Here is a 17,589-nt window from a genome sequence, read left to right as displayed (position 1 = left end):
CAAAAACTGAGTAAGACAGTTTCTTTGCTTGTGATGATTCCTAAGTACATTTTCTTCAACGGTGCTCCCCAAGATATCTTGTAGGGAAAAAAATGGGGGGACTCCAGAGTAAAATAATTTTAGAAAACACTGCATTACTCTTACTCTCTAGGTAAGTTCTGAAAGCCTTTCTCACACAAGCAAATCTGTTGAAATTTATTTAACCCACAATTTCTCAAACGTGTTTTTCCATGGCATCTTTTGCTCATGGCAGAACAGCTATTATTCTTTGGAATTGTTGTTCTGAGGAAACACTAAACTAGATTGTGAGTCTCCCTTTCCATTTTAAATCTCTGGTTCCTGGTATAGTGAGACACATAACAGCGTTTTCAATATTGTTAAATGAAGAACTAGATAAGAGATTGCCTAGAAATAATCATTGTTTTTAATTACCAAGCTTTCAATAGTTTCAATGCAAATATTTCCTATAAAATAGAGTATGGTGTCTGTAAGGTGTTGGTAATGGTGAGTACCTAAACCAAGGCGATTCTACTTGTAATTCATACATTGGTCACAGCTTACACGGTACCTCTGAAATAAACGGAACCCATGAGTTCGGGTCCCATTTATGACAAGACAGAGATAAGAGTTTTCCAGGAATGCTGTGTGTCTGCCTCTGAAATAGTGTAAGAGTAGGTGACCAGTGGACGAGATGCTATGTTTCAGCTGCGTGGTTGGTGGCTGCCACCCCCGGTCTGTTCGTTCCAGCCTGTGGGAAGGCTGAGGATGGAAGCCCCGTTGTGTATCTGTCTACCCTTCAAGTCCTACCCGCCCACACCGTTACGTATTTTGACAGGAACATTGCAAAAAGAGGAAACGGCTTTTGATTGATAGGAGCAAAGGCCCTATTGCAGTAGAGAAGAAAATGAAATATATATATATACATATGAATGAAGATAGTGGGAGATGAACTGGATGTGACCATACATGTGAGGTTTCGTTCTCGCTGCCTATATCTGGAGCTGAAGAGCAGCAGTTGAAGAAACTAGAAGTGTGTCATGAGTAAGGGAAAGTGTAGACACTGAGTAAGGGAAAGTGTGTGCGTTATGCAGATCAGCCTCTGTTCTAAGTTGTGAACTAAGATGTGATGCTGGTTTGAGAAAAAAAATATATTCAGTGTTGCTTGATTTCCAACCAGCTCAAACAACTAGCTACCAAGTCTGCACAACAAATATCATACTCCAACTACTAAAAAGTTAACCTCCTTATTTATTCTTTTCTAAAACCATACCCTTAAAGAAAACCAGAAACTTCATTTTTAGCAGAATTCGTGTGTGTGTGTGTGTGTGTGTGTGTGTGTACGTGTGTATGAGACAGTTGATCTACCATGGATGGCTTTCTTATTATCAAGCATGGTCATTATCACATGTATTTTATCTAAATTTATTTTCGCATATTTACAGATCTTCATTTTCATAGTAGTGTAGTACTCATTAGAGAAGTTGAATTAAGCAGCAGGTCTCTGTAGTACCTTCCATCATATTGATAAAAATTAGAAGTCTTTAGATAACAAAATTTTTTTTAAGAAACAGAATAGTGCTTTAAATCTCATTAACTAACATCTTCAGACTGGATCTCAGAAATGATGAAAATGGTATTTCCAAAAAGAGGATTCATTTCTTAAAAGCTGCCATCTGGTAGCTGAGATAAGATATTGCATAGTATCATACTGCTATGAAGTAAAGAATTTTTTACATGTTAAGTTATAGTAATTGTCTGTGTAGCTACTTAATTTATGTGATTTTCTGATGACCTTTTAAATGAAAAGATGGTTAACAATTGTTGCTTTAGTCCATCAGTTGTCAAGAAAAATTAAATGTAGTAATATTGACAGTGGTTAAGGTCCCTTACAACAGGAGCTATATAAATAAAAATGTTTAGATTAGCCCTTAAGAACAAATTATGAATATTATATTTGTTAAAACGCAGCATTTTATTTAAACTTTCAATAAAGACAAGATTATCCTTAAAGAATTAAGAATTTTATTGATACATATCTTTTATTGTTGCCTCCATTTATAAGAATTTATTTTTGGTCAAAACTATTGTCATCATTATAACCCTAAATGACTTTATAAAACCCACCCTGTCAAGACTTTCTTGGACATTTAATAGGAACGTATGTCATACGGCTTTATTTTACCCATCATCGTTAATATAAGGGGGGGAAATGCTCTTCTAGAATAAACAGGATGATCACCTAAAGTGTTAGGCAAGCAACAAGCATGTATTGAAGGCCTATTGGGTGCTGGTCCTATCTTAGCAGCTGGGAAATCTGAATAGTCTAAGTCTCCGGCCTTCTGGAGTTTACAAAAACCTATATTATACTAATCACCAAACTGCTTTTTCTGCTTGACTGTACTGAACACATTGAGTATTTATTACATGAATCATAAATTGCTATCAGATAATGTTTGCTATCATACTACAAAATGTTTGGTCTTACATCTTGGGTACAAAATAATAATTATGTTAAAAACTGGTGTCAGCTTTTTACCATATGGATAATTATCATAGTAAAAAATTAATCATTAGTATATCTAGTATTTGATAGACTTGACTGATTTATGGCTCACTGAATCTAGCCACCCTGGTAGCACATACGTGCGTGACTAGAGAGACCCCATATATTGGTCAATTCACTTTTTTTTGTAAAGGCAGTCAGAGCACACACTCGAATTGACTGTCACATCAGGGATCAGTCATGGGTGTTGACATAGACATAGTCCTTGCCATCAGAAAACTCACAACATAAAAGAAAAAGATTTTTTTTCCTGCCCCAGTTTAATCTATTCTAGCTGCCAATTCACAGGTCAGAGAATCAGGCTGTATGTGTTTTCTATCTTATAATGCACTGCTACCCAAGACCAAAAAGCTGGTCATGTCTAGGTTCATATTAAAGTGTGCGACACAATGCCCTTAGGTTTGAGGGTTGTATATGTTAACCTAGACTCGAAGGGGGAAGTCCTAGTGTGAAACCCAATATGCTGGCAGCCGTTAGAATTCACGGCTTTGGTCTTGCTGTGGACATTGAATTGCTTTGTATGTCAGAGGCTGAGTCATATTTATTCAGCACAACATAAAATGATAAGATTCACGTAATCACTTTCTCAAGATTAATTCAAGTGGCTCTCCAATATATTTATGTCTCTTTTGCAATGTCATTATTCTTTCTTAATGGAGAGCTCTATTAGTACCATAGAGAAAATCTAACTAATGTTTGTAGATTTTTTTAGGTAGGTGCAGAAAGAGTTTACGCTTTCATTGAGTCAAGTATATAATAATATACTTGGCTGATTCAGACATCTCAGAAATAGTCTTTTCCTAATTATTTTTAGACTTGTAATGGATTTACCACAAAGACGATGAACATTTATAAGCAGATTATTACAAAGAGTTTCAGACCATAAAAGAAATAAGCAGGGGTTGCAGTTGACTTACAGTTGTTTTATGAATATATTTTATAATACTAATCTCCAGTGTTACTCTTTCAAACTTGGGATTTTGAACATAGAAAATGTTCTTGGAGATTTAAATAGGTCCCTGACTAGATAACAGAATCACAGCGATGTGAGGGACAGATGCTTTCATCTGAAACACTCTTTTGCACAAATTCTGAAACTAATTTGGAAGTGATAAAAATTAATTTGCGCACTTTAATTGGAAGCAGCCTGCTGGCCTAAAAGAAAGGAGAGCAGAGCAGGCAATTTGTGCTAAAAGCTGATTGAATTTTTTGTCAGGTAGGTATCTTGGACTTGGCCGTTTATCCTCCTGAGCCCCTCTTTGCAATATATTACAACCCATCTCTGACTGGTGTTCTTTAAAAGGATCAATGCTATTCCTGTTGAATCCCTGGAGCCCCAAATTTCATTGATCTTGGGACTTGACATTTCTCATTACGTGCCGTAGCTTCCAACAAGATAGTCACAAGAGGGGCAAGTCAACATTGTTGTCTCTTCAGCAGACACTTAAAATACACTGGGACCTCAGCTCAAAATCCAATTTGCTTTTAAAGTGTGTGGTTGTAATGTTTATACCAGATATGAGGTGCTGGGTAGAGAGTCTGTCGATACATACATAGGACATTTTTTAAGTCAGTAGAAAACTTTGGAAGAGAGTTTATTGTTCGTCTTTTCAGATCACATCCGCAGATATTCATCAAGTGATATGCATAAGACATGGTGATGCCGTTTCAATTTCACTTTGTAAAAATAGGTCTTTTAGCTCATGTATAAGCATTATGCAGACTATGAGACGGGAAGCCCATTGGAAAGGAGACTCCAGCTGTGCACACATCCCTTCCCTGGGCTCCCATTGTGTGAGCTTCAGCTCTGGACACTGACCCTCCTGCCAGCCACAACCTGTCACTGAACATCTGCCAAATGCTATCCCTCTCTTTGTTTGCATCCAGCCTTCTCTTACCACGGCTATCCCGGTGCCCAGCTCCATGACCACCACTAACCAGTGGTAACGTACCAGATGGAAGCCTGGACAAAGAACAGCCCAGAGATATTTCTAACATATGTGTATGTTTGCCTTGCGTCTCAGACCAAGGGATCTTATCTAGGGCTTATGAAATGTATCAGAGGAAGTATAGTTATCTGTGAACAATTCCTAACTCCCAGGACTTTCTAAAATGATATCTGTAATGTAACATCCTCTGCTCAGCCTCGCATCCCCTCAGCCTAACATGAGGAGACTTTATAGGGTTCCTGACTAAGAAGGGGGCTGAATGCCACTTGGTCAGTGCCTTTCCTGTCCCTTTCTGGAACTGCGGCTGCAAGGCTCTTTGGCTTGGCTCAAAAGCGATATAAAAAAACACGGGCGTTGACTAATAACATTTCCAAGATCAGAGCGCTTCAGATCCCACCGGCAGGGTTGAGGGTGTCCCTGGGCGTTATGCAAAGCTCTGCTTCCTGGGATTGTACTGTTGACTTTTGGGGGAAGGTAACGCAGGACAGTAACGTACCTTGTCCTAGGTCCAGGTTCGCACTTCAAGGGCAGAGATTTGTCCTGCCACGTCAGGGCTCAGAGGTGGTCAGTGTCATCTCTGCAAGAGAAAAAGAACTTAGAGTGAATGAAAAGCTATCTTGTTTTTCAGTGAGGACTCTGTATGTAATAAAATGAAACCACATCAGGGGACATTTTCTAACCCCAGGGATGTTTTTATTTGGGTCACCTGTGACCTGTGGAAAATGTCGACCCAGGAATTCTTGGTACTTGGGCCAGACCTCTGCAAGTGGCTGAGGACACAGAGTCTTGATAAAGGACTTCTCAGGGACCCAGTCCTTCTGAGCTGCCCTAACAATTGTCTAATAATTTTTTAAAATAAATCTTGAAATCTGAGCAGTGATTAAAATACTGTGGAATTTCAAGCCATCCTATTTTTATGTAGGTATAAACATGAATGAATACACCTTCCACGGGGATTCTGCAGTGAGTTAACAAAGGTTGTAGATAAAATCTGAATGTCATATATCATCAAGACGTTCCTCTTCTGACTCCTGCAGAACTGCGCTGAGGGTCATAGATTGTAGAAACTCTGCTGTTTTTGTTTAGCTCTTAATTCAGAAGGACCAAAGCTTCCCCCTGCGTATGAGTAGTCCCACAAATAAGGTTTAAAATAATAAGAACCATGAGTATCTTTACTTTGATCATTTCTTTAAAAGCAGAGACCATCTCACTGAAAAAGTTCTCCTCGTCATGCCGTGTGAATAACAGCATCTAATATCTTTGTCCTGTTTTCATCATCCATTTTGAAAATATTGAAATGACTTTTGCTTAAAAATGAGGCAGAATCTGTTTATAATAAGCCTTTTCTATTTGGAGTTTCCAAATGCTTGCCTATAAGCATTCTCAAAATCGGGCATGTTTGTTCTTTATCGTCCACGGTAATTCCATCACACAGAGAGCTCGTCCGTTGAGGAGATGAGGGGGGATGAGGGGGATGGCGCGGTGGTCCTGGTGGGGCCGGGGCAGGGGGGGGGCGCTCACCTGCACCTCCCTGTGCACAGGCCCTTTAACCCCCAGCTACATCCATCAATTGTGATGTGACAGTGACCGAATATTCCCAAGATTTTGAATGATTGTTGGGGTGTGTGACATCTGTCCCTGGCAATGAAATGTCCCTGGCAGGGAAATATGCTTTCCCCCTGCTGCAGGTTTCCCAACTCAGAAACCCCTGAAGAACATTTTATTGACTCTTCTCTAGTGTAAAGAAGGAAACAATGCTTTTAGGGGCCCTAAACAATATCCCCTAATCGTTAAGTTCCATAGTGTATTCCAATGATCTGGGGAGATTGTAATGAAAAAAAATTTTTTAACTGTCTAAATTAGATGCAAGCCTTTGAAAACCTTATTTCCTGATAGAAAATAGAATGCATACCTAAGGAATAGTTTTATACATGTTTTTCAATTCCCTGCAAAGAGAACTAGATTGCTTTCTACTTTTTTCTGTAGCCTCTAAGGGAAAAGTTTAGAAAACACTTTACTTTGTGTAAATTTTATTAAGCATTTAATTTCAGGAGTTTTCAATTCACCAGTCTCTCTGACATAAAATAATCACTTAGAAAAATTAAGGATAATATTACACAGAAAATCTTAATTCTCATCTTAGCAGAGAATGCAAGGCATCTTTGAAGCATAATTTTATAAATATGTTTCAGACAAATCCAGGACTGCTGATAAATATAAATGGGTAGTTGCCAATATTCAAACACATTATAGCAGTATGCATGAACTGAGAAGAAGCTGACACACTCACTCGGGCCGCCATCCCTTCTCCCATACTCCATCAGAGGGATGCCTCGAAAGCAAAATGGAAACTGATGGATCTGGGAAAGTTCACATAAAACTGAGCAGTTCCTGGAGAGAAGGAAGATGGGCGTGTCCAAAGGAGGAGGTATTGGCAAACCAGAGGGAGGAGTATCCTGTGCCTAGCAGGATGAGGCAGCTTAGTTATGCTCTTTCCCCCCAGAATTTCCCCAGACCCACTGTTGCCTTCCCTCGGGCCACTGTGGGGCATAGAATTGGAGCGCGTGTGCAGCTGCTCAGTGTTGCGGGTCCCATCAGTGCCAAGGGAGGGCCTATCCAGGAGGCTGGCACAATGGCCAGCCCTGGAACATTCACTTTCCCCCTCCCACCGCCTCCATGGTGAGGCCCAAGCATCGCAGCCCAGGAGGCAGTGCTCACGGCAGTGTCAACCCCAAACACAGGGTGGTTCTCTGAGAGACAAGAATTGGGAGTGCGGGGCACCCCACCCAGAAGAAGACTGACAGGGAAAAACAGGCCAGCATGCAAGGAACTCAAGCATTATTAAGATGAAAAAACTCAATAACCAGGTGAAGCAGGATGAAGAAAAAAGAAAAATAACAGAACTTTTTTTTAAAGGCATATGTTGGGGGCGCCTGGGTGGCTCAGTCGGTTAAGCATCTTAATCTTCGTTTCTGCTCAGGTCATGATCTCATGGTCATGAGATGGAGCCCCAGTCCGCTCTGCCATGAGTGTGGAGCCTGCTTGAGATTCACTCTCTCCTCTCCCTCTGCCCCTCCCAGCCCCCCCCCACTCACACATGCGCGTGTGCACTCTCTCTCTCTCAAAATACAAATAAATAAAAAGGCATAAGTCTAAGATATAAGAAAGAGCATGGAAGTTACTGGTGGTGTTCTATATTTTTTAAGCTAGGAGGTGAGTACAAGTAAATTTATTATATTCTCTTAATTTTATACATATGTTATAAATACTTAATATGTAACTACTTTTTAATTATTTCTAAAAACAAAGGAAGATCAGATAGCTTTGTGGAAGCTACCAACGGGAAAAGATTTTGTGACCTTGGAGAAAAAAATCAATCTACAAAATTGTCATTAACTCCCCTCCAACCCCCACAAAAAACCCTCTGACTCTGAGGGATGTGTTCTTGGACCTCATGAATGAATCTGAGAAACACTGCATTATTAGTTCATCTTAATTTTTAAAGCATATGTCAATTTTAAATTGCCACGGCATAAATTTTCGACAGCAAAGAGAGATCTCATCTTTAATAACTGGTTAACAAATATTTTTAGAGTATCATCAAAATATAAATCTGAAATTTAAAATTTGTCATGGAACTTTTCACTCCCAAGAGAACATCCACAGAGCCCAGGGTACACAGACCCTAGTTTGAGAAATACCAAGAATTCTGGAAGAGTTGCAGTTACAAGACCAAGTTCCAACATGCTTTTTCAAGGAGAAAAAGTAATGGTCAATAATCCTGATAACTTAAGATGAAATAATATGTTTGTAAATACGCACAGAGGCATATTTATGTATACGGCTTACCGTTTGCTAAGGCGAAACTGTGGAGTCAACTAAACCACACACCCAGATAAACCAATGTCATACGATATGAGTCAGCTAGAACTGTTGAAAAATAAAAACAGAAAGTAAGAGGCAACATAAGACATTAATTAACGTGATGTTAATGAGAAATGGAAATAGTGTGGTATTACAAGGCATCGATAAATATTTGTTGAATGTGGTTGGGTGGTTCAGGTCCAAACTGTAGTGTTACTAAGTGTCTCACATCTTCCTTTCTGATCACCCCACCTTCAGCAGAATTTCACTTCAGTGAGTCTTTTAAGGGTCCTCACACCTGCCCAGGATGGCCCGCCCTGGCTTTCTTTTCCCACCCACCAAAGGAACCACTGGGAACCCTACCCAGGTTGGCACCATTGCCTGTTCACCTTCCACAGTGCCTCTGTGAATTGCTGTTGTGTCCTTCCCCTTCACAAGTCTGCACCCAAGGCTGTAGAGACCCCTCATTTCTGTCTCAGACGAGCTTCTCCGAACAGTTTGGCCCCATAAGACAAGGTCAGGCATGATGCCCTCTCAACTTTGCTGGTCCTTCTCGCACTGTCTGTGTGGGTTACTCACCAGACATTCTGATGCTGTCTTTATATGGAGGTCTTTTGATCCCTGCTATACTCTGTGCACACAACCTGTTCTTCCTCACACTTGACATTGTCCAGCGCCTCCAGTGGCAAGCCTGGGGGAGGCCGTGGTCGTTTGATGAGTTCTCAAGAGTTCCAGGTTCTGTCTTACACCTCTTTACACGCCCAGCCCCTAGCCTGCTTAGAAGAATATCTGCCACTTAAAAGTCATTCACTTAATGATTGTGAAAGCACTTAGCAGTGAAAATGCTTACATCACATAATGCAGCTGGACTTTTTAGCTAGATTCGATTTAGCATTAAGTCAGGTGGAAACTTGAGATGATCGTCTCTCTTTCCTTCACTACTTTCCTCTCCCCTCAAAATCAACGCACCTCAGCCTGTTTTGTTGGAGATTGTAGGAAACATTTTTAAATGGGTAAGAGCATGGGTTTCAAAATTAGATAGCTCTGGGTTCAATTCCAACACTTGCTAGCCTGTACGAACTTGTGCAGGTTGAATAACTTTGCAAAGCTTTGGGTTTCTAGGCCATAAGATAGGGATAATAAGTACCTGCCTCATATGAATAGTGTCATAATTAAATGAGATAAAGCCTATAAATACTTTGGCAGGCTTGGTGTCTGTTTCCTAACGATGGGAAAAGCAGGATAGTATCACCACTGTCGTAATGTTGTAGGCAAGTCCCACCTGTTAACCTATTCAGTCATCCCAACGACCCACGTTGTAGGTTTACTGTAGTAGTAGTTTACAGGTGAGGAAACAGCAGAGAGGTTAAGCCACTGGCTCATGGTCACACAGCTAGTAAATGCCCTTAATAAACATTAATGATTATTATTTTAAATGTTTGATTTCGTGGTGTAGCTCTTCATTTCTGGCCTCAGTCTGTACTAACTCACCGCTCCTGTTTCCTTGCAGGTGACTATCCTGCCCCCAGAGCTGTCCTCACAGGCCATGACCATGAAGTTGTCTGTGTTTCTGTCTGTGCAGAACTTGGACTTGTTATCAGTGGTGCTAAAGGTCAGAAGGCATTTCTTTCATTTTAGGTCTTTATAAACTGTACTATTTTCTCAAGGTAACCATGATTTATGATTGAGTTCCTTTAGGAGGCTCTCTATAGACCATGGAATCCCTGGGCCTTTGCAACTGTTTTGTTTTATTGTTAATATTTACTAGTACGAATATGGAATATACATAAAATCTGATGTAGTATTTTGGGGTCACCAGCGTTCTAGCCAGAACACTGCTAAATTAAACTACAGCACGTCCCTCCAATGCAGCCATTAAAAATAACGTACAAAAGATGGGGAAGGTATCCGTGAGGCAGTGGGCGTCCTGGGGCGTCAAGTTGCTTCTCAGACACAGCCTTGGACCCACGTCCCTCCAGAAGCCCCTTCCTTCATAAGGCCTGGGGCTGTGTAGAGGTTGGTGAGAAAGGAAACATGATCACTTAGGGGTTTCTGACTTTTTGTAGAAGTGTTCTTACAGGCAAAGTCAGGAAACTGGGATTCTGATTCTGGATCAGACGCCCAGCTCTCCGTGGTGAGGCTCTGGGGCAGGAAGGAGCCTGATGCTGGGAGAAACTGCTAGAAGATGAGAGGGGCTGAGCGGGTACTGCTGCGGCAGAGTTAGGGCCGGTGGCACAGGGATTTGCCACGTGTGTTTTATTCCGAGCTCAGTGGGAACCCACTGAAGTTTTTTAGAGCAAAGTGACGTGATGATCAGATTTGGTTTTCAGGAGCTCATCCTGGCTGCTTTATGGAGAACGGATATAATGCCTGAAGGTTAGGGACTGTGTTTTTTCACTTTCATGTCTAAGAGTAAATGGCCCTGTGGGCACACAGGATATTTTCAATAAATGTCTTTTTAATTAAAAAAAAAGAACAACAATATGTATAATATTATTCTATCCTGTAAAGTGAAAAGGAAAAGAAAATAAAGACACATAGTAGGTATAGGAAGAATACGGTATTTTCCAAAGGTGATGGGTGATATTAGAGGTGATTGCTATTTTCTTTTTCTCCCTAATTTTCTGTATTTTCTATCACTTTAGTAACCAGGAAAAAAATGTAGGTATAGCCTTATAATGCCGCTTGTTTTGTAAACTACGTATCTACTGGAGTCAATTGGAAAATAGAAATGTAATTCGTTAACTGTCTTTGTGAGGTTGTTTTATTGGGGGGCGGGTAATACCAAAACCATATTAACCAGTTATTTCTATCAATTTGACTAGTGAAATTTTTATCTTATCAACACAATTTCTACCAGGGGTAAAAAACATCAGAGCAAAATAAGTCACTCCCCATCCTACTTTTGCACTCTTGCCTCACTGTTCATATCTACAGACAAGAAGTGTTTCTGTAGTCTGAATTACTTGATTAAGTATCTTAATTTCACCTTTTATATTTTGTGTATGGACTACAGAGGCGGTAAAACTCATTTGATAGTAATGTATTTATGTGGCACCATGTTAAAGTTTTGATGATACTCAAGAAAATTAGCAGTTGTTTTGATAATTCTCCTAAACTTTTGAAAAACACAAACTAAAAAAACTTCCAAAAACACAAACTAAAAAAACTTTGAGACATACAATCTTCTGTTGTCACATTGTCTATGAAGTGTATCCTTTTTTATGAGTATTATCTCATGAAGAAAAAGACCAAGCCTTTCCCTAGATCAAAAGTTGGGAAGATCTGGGGGCGCCTGGGTGGCACAGTGGTTAAGCGTCTGCCTTCGGCTCAGGGTGTGATCCCGGTGTTCTGGGATCGAGCCCCACATCAGGCTCCTCAGCTATGAGCCTGCTTCTTCCTCTCCCACTCCTCCTGCTTGTGTTCCCTCTCTCGCTGGCTGTCTCTATCTCTGTCAAATAAATAAATAAAATCTTAAAAAGAAAAAAAAGTTGGAAAGATCTGTGTGTGTTAACAGCTCCCTGTATTTGATCTGTTTATTTTCTTTGTACATATGTATTTTTTAAATTTAAATTCAATTAGCCAACATAATACATCGTTAGTCTCAGACGTAGTGCTCCGTGATTCATCAGTTGCATATATGATCTGTTTAAATATTACCATCAGTGCTTGGCTTCTGCCAGCCTTACTTTTCTTTTCTGCCTTCTTGTAACGAATCAGAGCGTACGCGCCCAGGTAGGGTTTGTGGGTTAGTGAGAGCGCCTATGTGACTTGTCGTCATGAATGACTCTGGCCATGGATATCCTCCTTCTGCAGAGGGCCCTTGCCTTGTCCACACCATCACTGGAGATTTGCTGCGAGCCCTTGAAGGACCAGAAAACTGCTTGTTCCCACGCTTGATTTCCGTCTCTAGTGAAGGCCACTGTATCATATACTATGAACGAGGGCGATTCAGCAATTTCAGCATTAACGGGAAGCTTTTGGCTCAGATGGAGATCAACGATTCAACCCGGGTAAGTCTGCATGTTCAGGGCTAAACAGGGACGGAAGCCGCGAGATTGATTGACTATCTTACATTAAACGATTTGTAATGGAATTTCTCTGGTATCCTGATAAATAAGTGTGTGCTGGTTTGTTTTTTAAGATATTATTTATTTATTTATTTATTTATTTATTTATTTATTTAAGAGAGAGAGCATAAACAGGGTGGGGGGCAGAAGGAGAGGGAGAAGCAGACTCCCCGCTGAGTGGGAGGGGGACTCGAGGGGGGGCTTGATTGAGGGGATTGGAGGGTACCCTGAGATCATGACCTGAGCTGAAGGCAGAAGCTTAACTAACTGAGCCACCCAGGCGCCCCAAATGTATTCTGGTTTTAAAAGCATGTAAATTCATGTAGATGGATGCTTTGAACAAACCCAAAGTTTATTTAATCCCAAGTAGTTAACGCAGTGAATTAGATTTTAGAGATGATAGCTTTTGTTTGATTAGAGGTCAGACCCCTAAGGAGATTTTTCTTCGGCTTCTTTATAAACAGTGCTGCACCCCCTGACATTAAAAGTGAGTTTATTGTCAAAGAATCTTACCTTTAGAGCCCCAGACCAAAATTACATGTACCAGATTGCCCTTCACTCATAAATGAATTGTGATCGTTGGTTTATCATTACTAAAACTGTTTTGAAATATGCTTCTGCCATTTGTTCTGAAAGTCTTGACATTGTTAATATTCAGGACTTAACAAAACATCATGTTACTTAATTCTGAAGTTCTTCCTGAATTAGATTGATAATATTCTCTTTGGGACTTCTGTTATTTTGTAACCTTAATTGGTTTTAATAAGATCCTTTGTTTATGTAAGAACTCTGATGAATTCCACATTGCAAATTCTGTGGTCTGGACTTCAGGCAACTTGGACAAATGGCTAAAAGCAGATAATAATTACGAGGGAACTGTATCGAGGGCTTTTCAGTAATGACCATTGACCATCTGGGAAAAACTGAGAGAAATTCTTGTTTTTCTGCCTTTTCTGAAGGCCATTCTCCTGAGTAGCGATGGCCAGAACTTGGTGACCGGAGGGGACAATGGTGTGGTGGAGGTGTGGCAGGCCTGTGACTTCAAGCAGCTGTACATTTACCCCGGATGTGATGCCGGCATTAGAGCAATGGACTTGTCCCATGACCAGAGGTAAGCCCCCTCAGGGAGAAATGTAATCACGTGAAGACTGTCACTGAAAGTTCTTTACGTTCTACCAAGGGTGAAATGTGCTGTGAATAAAATTCCAGCACCCAGATGGAAGAAAGTCTAGCACAGAAAAGGGTAAATGGAGGAGGGGAGTAAGTTCTCTAAGAAACGCTTCTGGTAAGAAGAAAACAGAGGAAAAGAGTAGGAGGGGGAGGGGGGCGGAAAAAAGAAGAAATGATTCTGACGTAGAACAGGCACGTCCAGACACTGCCCAAAACGAATTATTCCCGCCAACATGTCTGTTCTAAGATCCTCACCTCGTCTCAGGCCCCCGGCTTCCACTCTGAGAAGGAGATCCATGCTTCTCAGCACAGGTGTGTTTCAGCATGAGGCATATTTTGTAGCACTTTCCAGCAGAGCTGGCCTCTGTTTGAAAAAGGTACAAAACACTCACCTGTTACTGAAACAACCCCCCACTTTCTTATCCACCCATTTCTCATTTATGTTATTTTGCTATATGTTATATATTTCCCTGAAACACTACAATCTTTTTTTTTTAAAAAAATTGTCATGAAAGTTAATTAATTACTAGGATTTTCCATTGTTCCTCAGTTGGCAAGAGGATTTTACTACTTCCTAAAACTCACCTCGGGGTTTACTATAAAGTGAAAAGGATATTTGGAATATGAAGTCTAAAATTTCTAAATTTAAAAGATTTTAAACTCTGTAATCTTAGTGTGGTATGTAATTTCTTCTTTTTGCTGTATATGTAACAAATAAGAAAAGCTTATTAACCAACTTTTTTCAACTGTATGTATATTCTTTATAAAGATACGGGTTTCAAAATATTATAAATATTAAGGCTATATCACAAACTTAACAAAGCAGCTACCCAGTCTAGTAAAATGGCACTGAAGTTATCAATAAAAGCAACATAATTTAATTTGGTTTGGGGAAGGGATAAGTTTGACCTGTAGCCCAGCCTGTCTTTAAAGAAAACTTAAGCAGTATTCCAGAATGCTGTAGTCCATAGTCATGAGTAAATGCGGACGCTTTATTGTGTAATTATGTGTATATACATGAGGGTTTCTAAAGTACTTGAAATAAAGTATTTGAAATTGTGTTTTTAAATAGTTTAAATGTTCTCCCTGACATTCTTACTCATTCATGTATCCGTGCTGCAAACATTCTCTTCCACCATCATAGATTAAGCACCACCAAGTACCAAGATTCCTGACCCCCTCGGAGCTCAAATAATCGTAATAATTGTACGGGGGAAGCAGAGACAGCATGTCAGGAGAAGGAAGTGATTGACTTTTCCGGATGGGTGAGGAGGGCAAGAGAGGCTTTATTCACTAGGCATCAGGAGAAATGGTAGGCAGGGAGCGTCCGCAGTCACAGTCGTGTCAGGGGTCTCCAAAGAGGAGTGAAGAAAGACCCTGATCAAGTTTCTATTTCTATTTCGATCTCGTCCCTGATTTCCAGTATTCTTGTGTCTCATAATGTCCCTGCCACGGTAGAGCAGTGGCACATGCGCAGAAGCGATACTCATACCGAGGACGCTTACTCGCGAGCGTTTATCTGATGAGCGGACTGATCCAAAGCTAAGCAACACTTGGTCTGGCAGTCCCGGTCTGCCGAGCAGGATTGATTCAAGTTCTCCCAGGAGAACCAGGAACAAATTGTAATCCTGTGTCGATGCCCACAAAACTAAGACCCAGGGGGGCTCAGAGATCGTGATACCGCCTAGTAGCCAGTAGCGACCACATCGGTGAGTTCGCTCACTCTTAACTGCCGTCTCTGCTTTTCCAGGACGCTGATCACTGGCATGGCTTCTGGTAGCATTGTAGCTTTTAATATAGATTTTAATCGGTGGCATTATGAGCATCAGAACAGATACTGAAGACAGAAGAAGAGCCAAAAGCCAAGTCAAAGCTGAGAGCACAAGTGCTGCATGGAAAGGCAATATCTCTGGTGGAGAAAACTCGTCTACATCGACCTCCGCTTGTACATTCCATCACACCCAGCAATAGCTGTACATTGTAGTCGGCAGCCATTTTACTTTGTGTGTTTTTTCACGACTGAACACCAGCTGCTACCAAGCAAGCTTATATCATGTAAATTATATGAATTAGGAGATGTTTTGGTAATTATTTCATATATTGTTGTTTATTGAGAAAAGGTAGTAGGACGCGTCACAAGAGACTTTTGACAATTCTGAGGAACCTTGTGTCCAGTTGTTACAAAGTTTAAGCTTTGAACCTAACCTGCATCCCATTTCCAGCCTCTTTTCAAGCTGAGAAAAAAAAAAAAAAAACACGTTTGATACTTTGTACATCAGATGCATCTTATTTAAAGGGATACTTTTGTAAAAGTAAAACCTTGTATAAAGAACAAAACGTTTCTTAATTTTATTGTGGAGTTACAACTTGCATGTTCTTTAATCCTGATGTCTTGATGGAACAGGTGCATTCACACTATGAAACAGAAAGATCTGTCCAAGGACACAGCTTGTATGAAAGGGTTGTATTTGGGCTCAATCAGTAATTTTTGACATTTTCACCAAAATATGGTTTGCACTTTTTAATCTAAATTCATCCCTTCTAAGTGAAATTTGCTCATAAAGCATTTGGATACTAAGCCATTATTTGCCATTTTTGCTACTTTATACAAAGAAAATTCAGCCCTACCCTTCATAATTTGAAGACACAGCAGAAAGGGGGCTTAGGGATGAGGTCTTGGTTTTTATTGTATAAATAGGAGTCACGATCGTTAGTTCCATAGTAATGACTTCCCAACTCCTGGACATCTCTTCCAGAATTATCCTGCTGGCTTAGCGTGTGTACATTAGGGGAGGAGAATCTGATGCTAACTCTTTTTGGTTTGGTTTTTGTTTTTGTTTTTTCCCTCTTTGGTTCTCGAATAGCTTAGTTTCTTTAATAACGAGTCAGACTTTATTATAACAATAACTGAGGTTATTCTTTTAGGTTCTTGTGCAATTCTCACCCGAAGCCACATTCTTAGCCTAAGGCACTTCATCTTTTATGATATAAAATGATGGGTATCAAATGATTTTCCATACCTTGTACTGATCAAGTTATACACCCAGGGGTATATACACTTTATTCATGTTTCTTCTTTGTATATTTGGTGGCTGTATCGTCATAGATGTACATATTGTGTCGGTAGGGCTATGAGGCATGTTCCAGGAATGTAATTTTCTCAGAATTTATACTCACTTGCAGTCATTTATTTAAAAAGATACAACAAGATAATGGGTTCTTTGTATTGGCACTTTGCACCAGAAACATATCATTATTTATTGACGTGATTACTTATTTGTCATCCACCTTGTATTAGTAAGTTTTAGCACTGAATTCCTTCTTCATTGTTGTTTGTATTTATGATATTCTGAAATTCTGGGGGATCAGCATAATGATTAAGTTATTCATCACCAGGCTGTAAGCAATATCTTGAGTTTGTAGCTTAGAATTTGGAGGATACCGAACATCTGGAAGACAAGTTCATTTCATCTTGAGATCATGGTGAAATATTTTGGATATATAAATTCCTTAAGCTATTGTAACCATGTTTTATTGCAAAGATGTAAAATATGCCAGATGTGTGTGAGTTGGAAATCAAAAAAAGAAAAATAAAATATGCAAAGAATTCACTGATTGTTTCACATTTCATTGGACACTTCACTAACATGCATTCATTATGTTGTCATACAAGTTGAAGAAATCAACATCACCTCATATAAAGGCCTACGGCATCTCAAAACATGAAGTAGAGTCCTAATGAGGTTCCGTAATTTGCTGAAACATGAGCTTCTCTGCTTGACGATCTGGCAGGGATTTGGGGCAACAGTGACCAGAGGGAAACAGCCCGGTTGTTTCTTCCACTTAATCCACTTTTTGGATCATTTTTATTTTATTTAAAAGGAACTAAACGCAGGTGATGGTGAAGAGTATAATTGCTCGTTACATGACTATTATCAAATAATGCTGTTCTCATCTGAATCATGCTTTCTAG

General features: G+C 40.0%; 1 protein-coding gene across 6 annotated transcripts in view; it reads left to right on the top strand.

Moving 5' to 3' along the window:
• Positions 1–17,227, top strand: part of NBEA (neurobeachin) — a 662,109-nt gene extending 644,882 nt beyond the window's left edge. For all 6 annotated transcript variants that reach the window (XM_048215508.2, XM_048215507.2, XM_048215504.2 and 3 more), the window contains 4 exons: positions 9,887–9,988; positions 12,193–12,389; positions 13,406–13,557; positions 15,367–17,227. In XM_048215508.2, coding sequence (XP_048071465.2) covers positions 9,887–9,988; positions 12,193–12,389; positions 13,406–13,557; positions 15,367–15,457 — 542 coding nt within the window. In that variant the 3' untranslated portion in view covers positions 15,458–17,227. The remainder of the gene's footprint in view (positions 1–9,886; positions 9,989–12,192; positions 12,390–13,405; positions 13,558–15,366) is intronic.
• Positions 17,228–17,589: the final 362 nt, after the last annotated feature.

Source organism: Ursus arctos, unplaced genomic scaffold (genome assembly GCF_023065955.2).
Source record: "Ursus arctos isolate Adak ecotype North America unplaced genomic scaffold, UrsArc2.0 scaffold_10, whole genome shotgun sequence".
Classification (NCBI taxonomy): domain Eukaryota; kingdom Metazoa; phylum Chordata; class Mammalia; order Carnivora; family Ursidae; genus Ursus; species Ursus arctos.
This window is presented reverse-complemented; position numbering and strand designations above follow the sequence as displayed.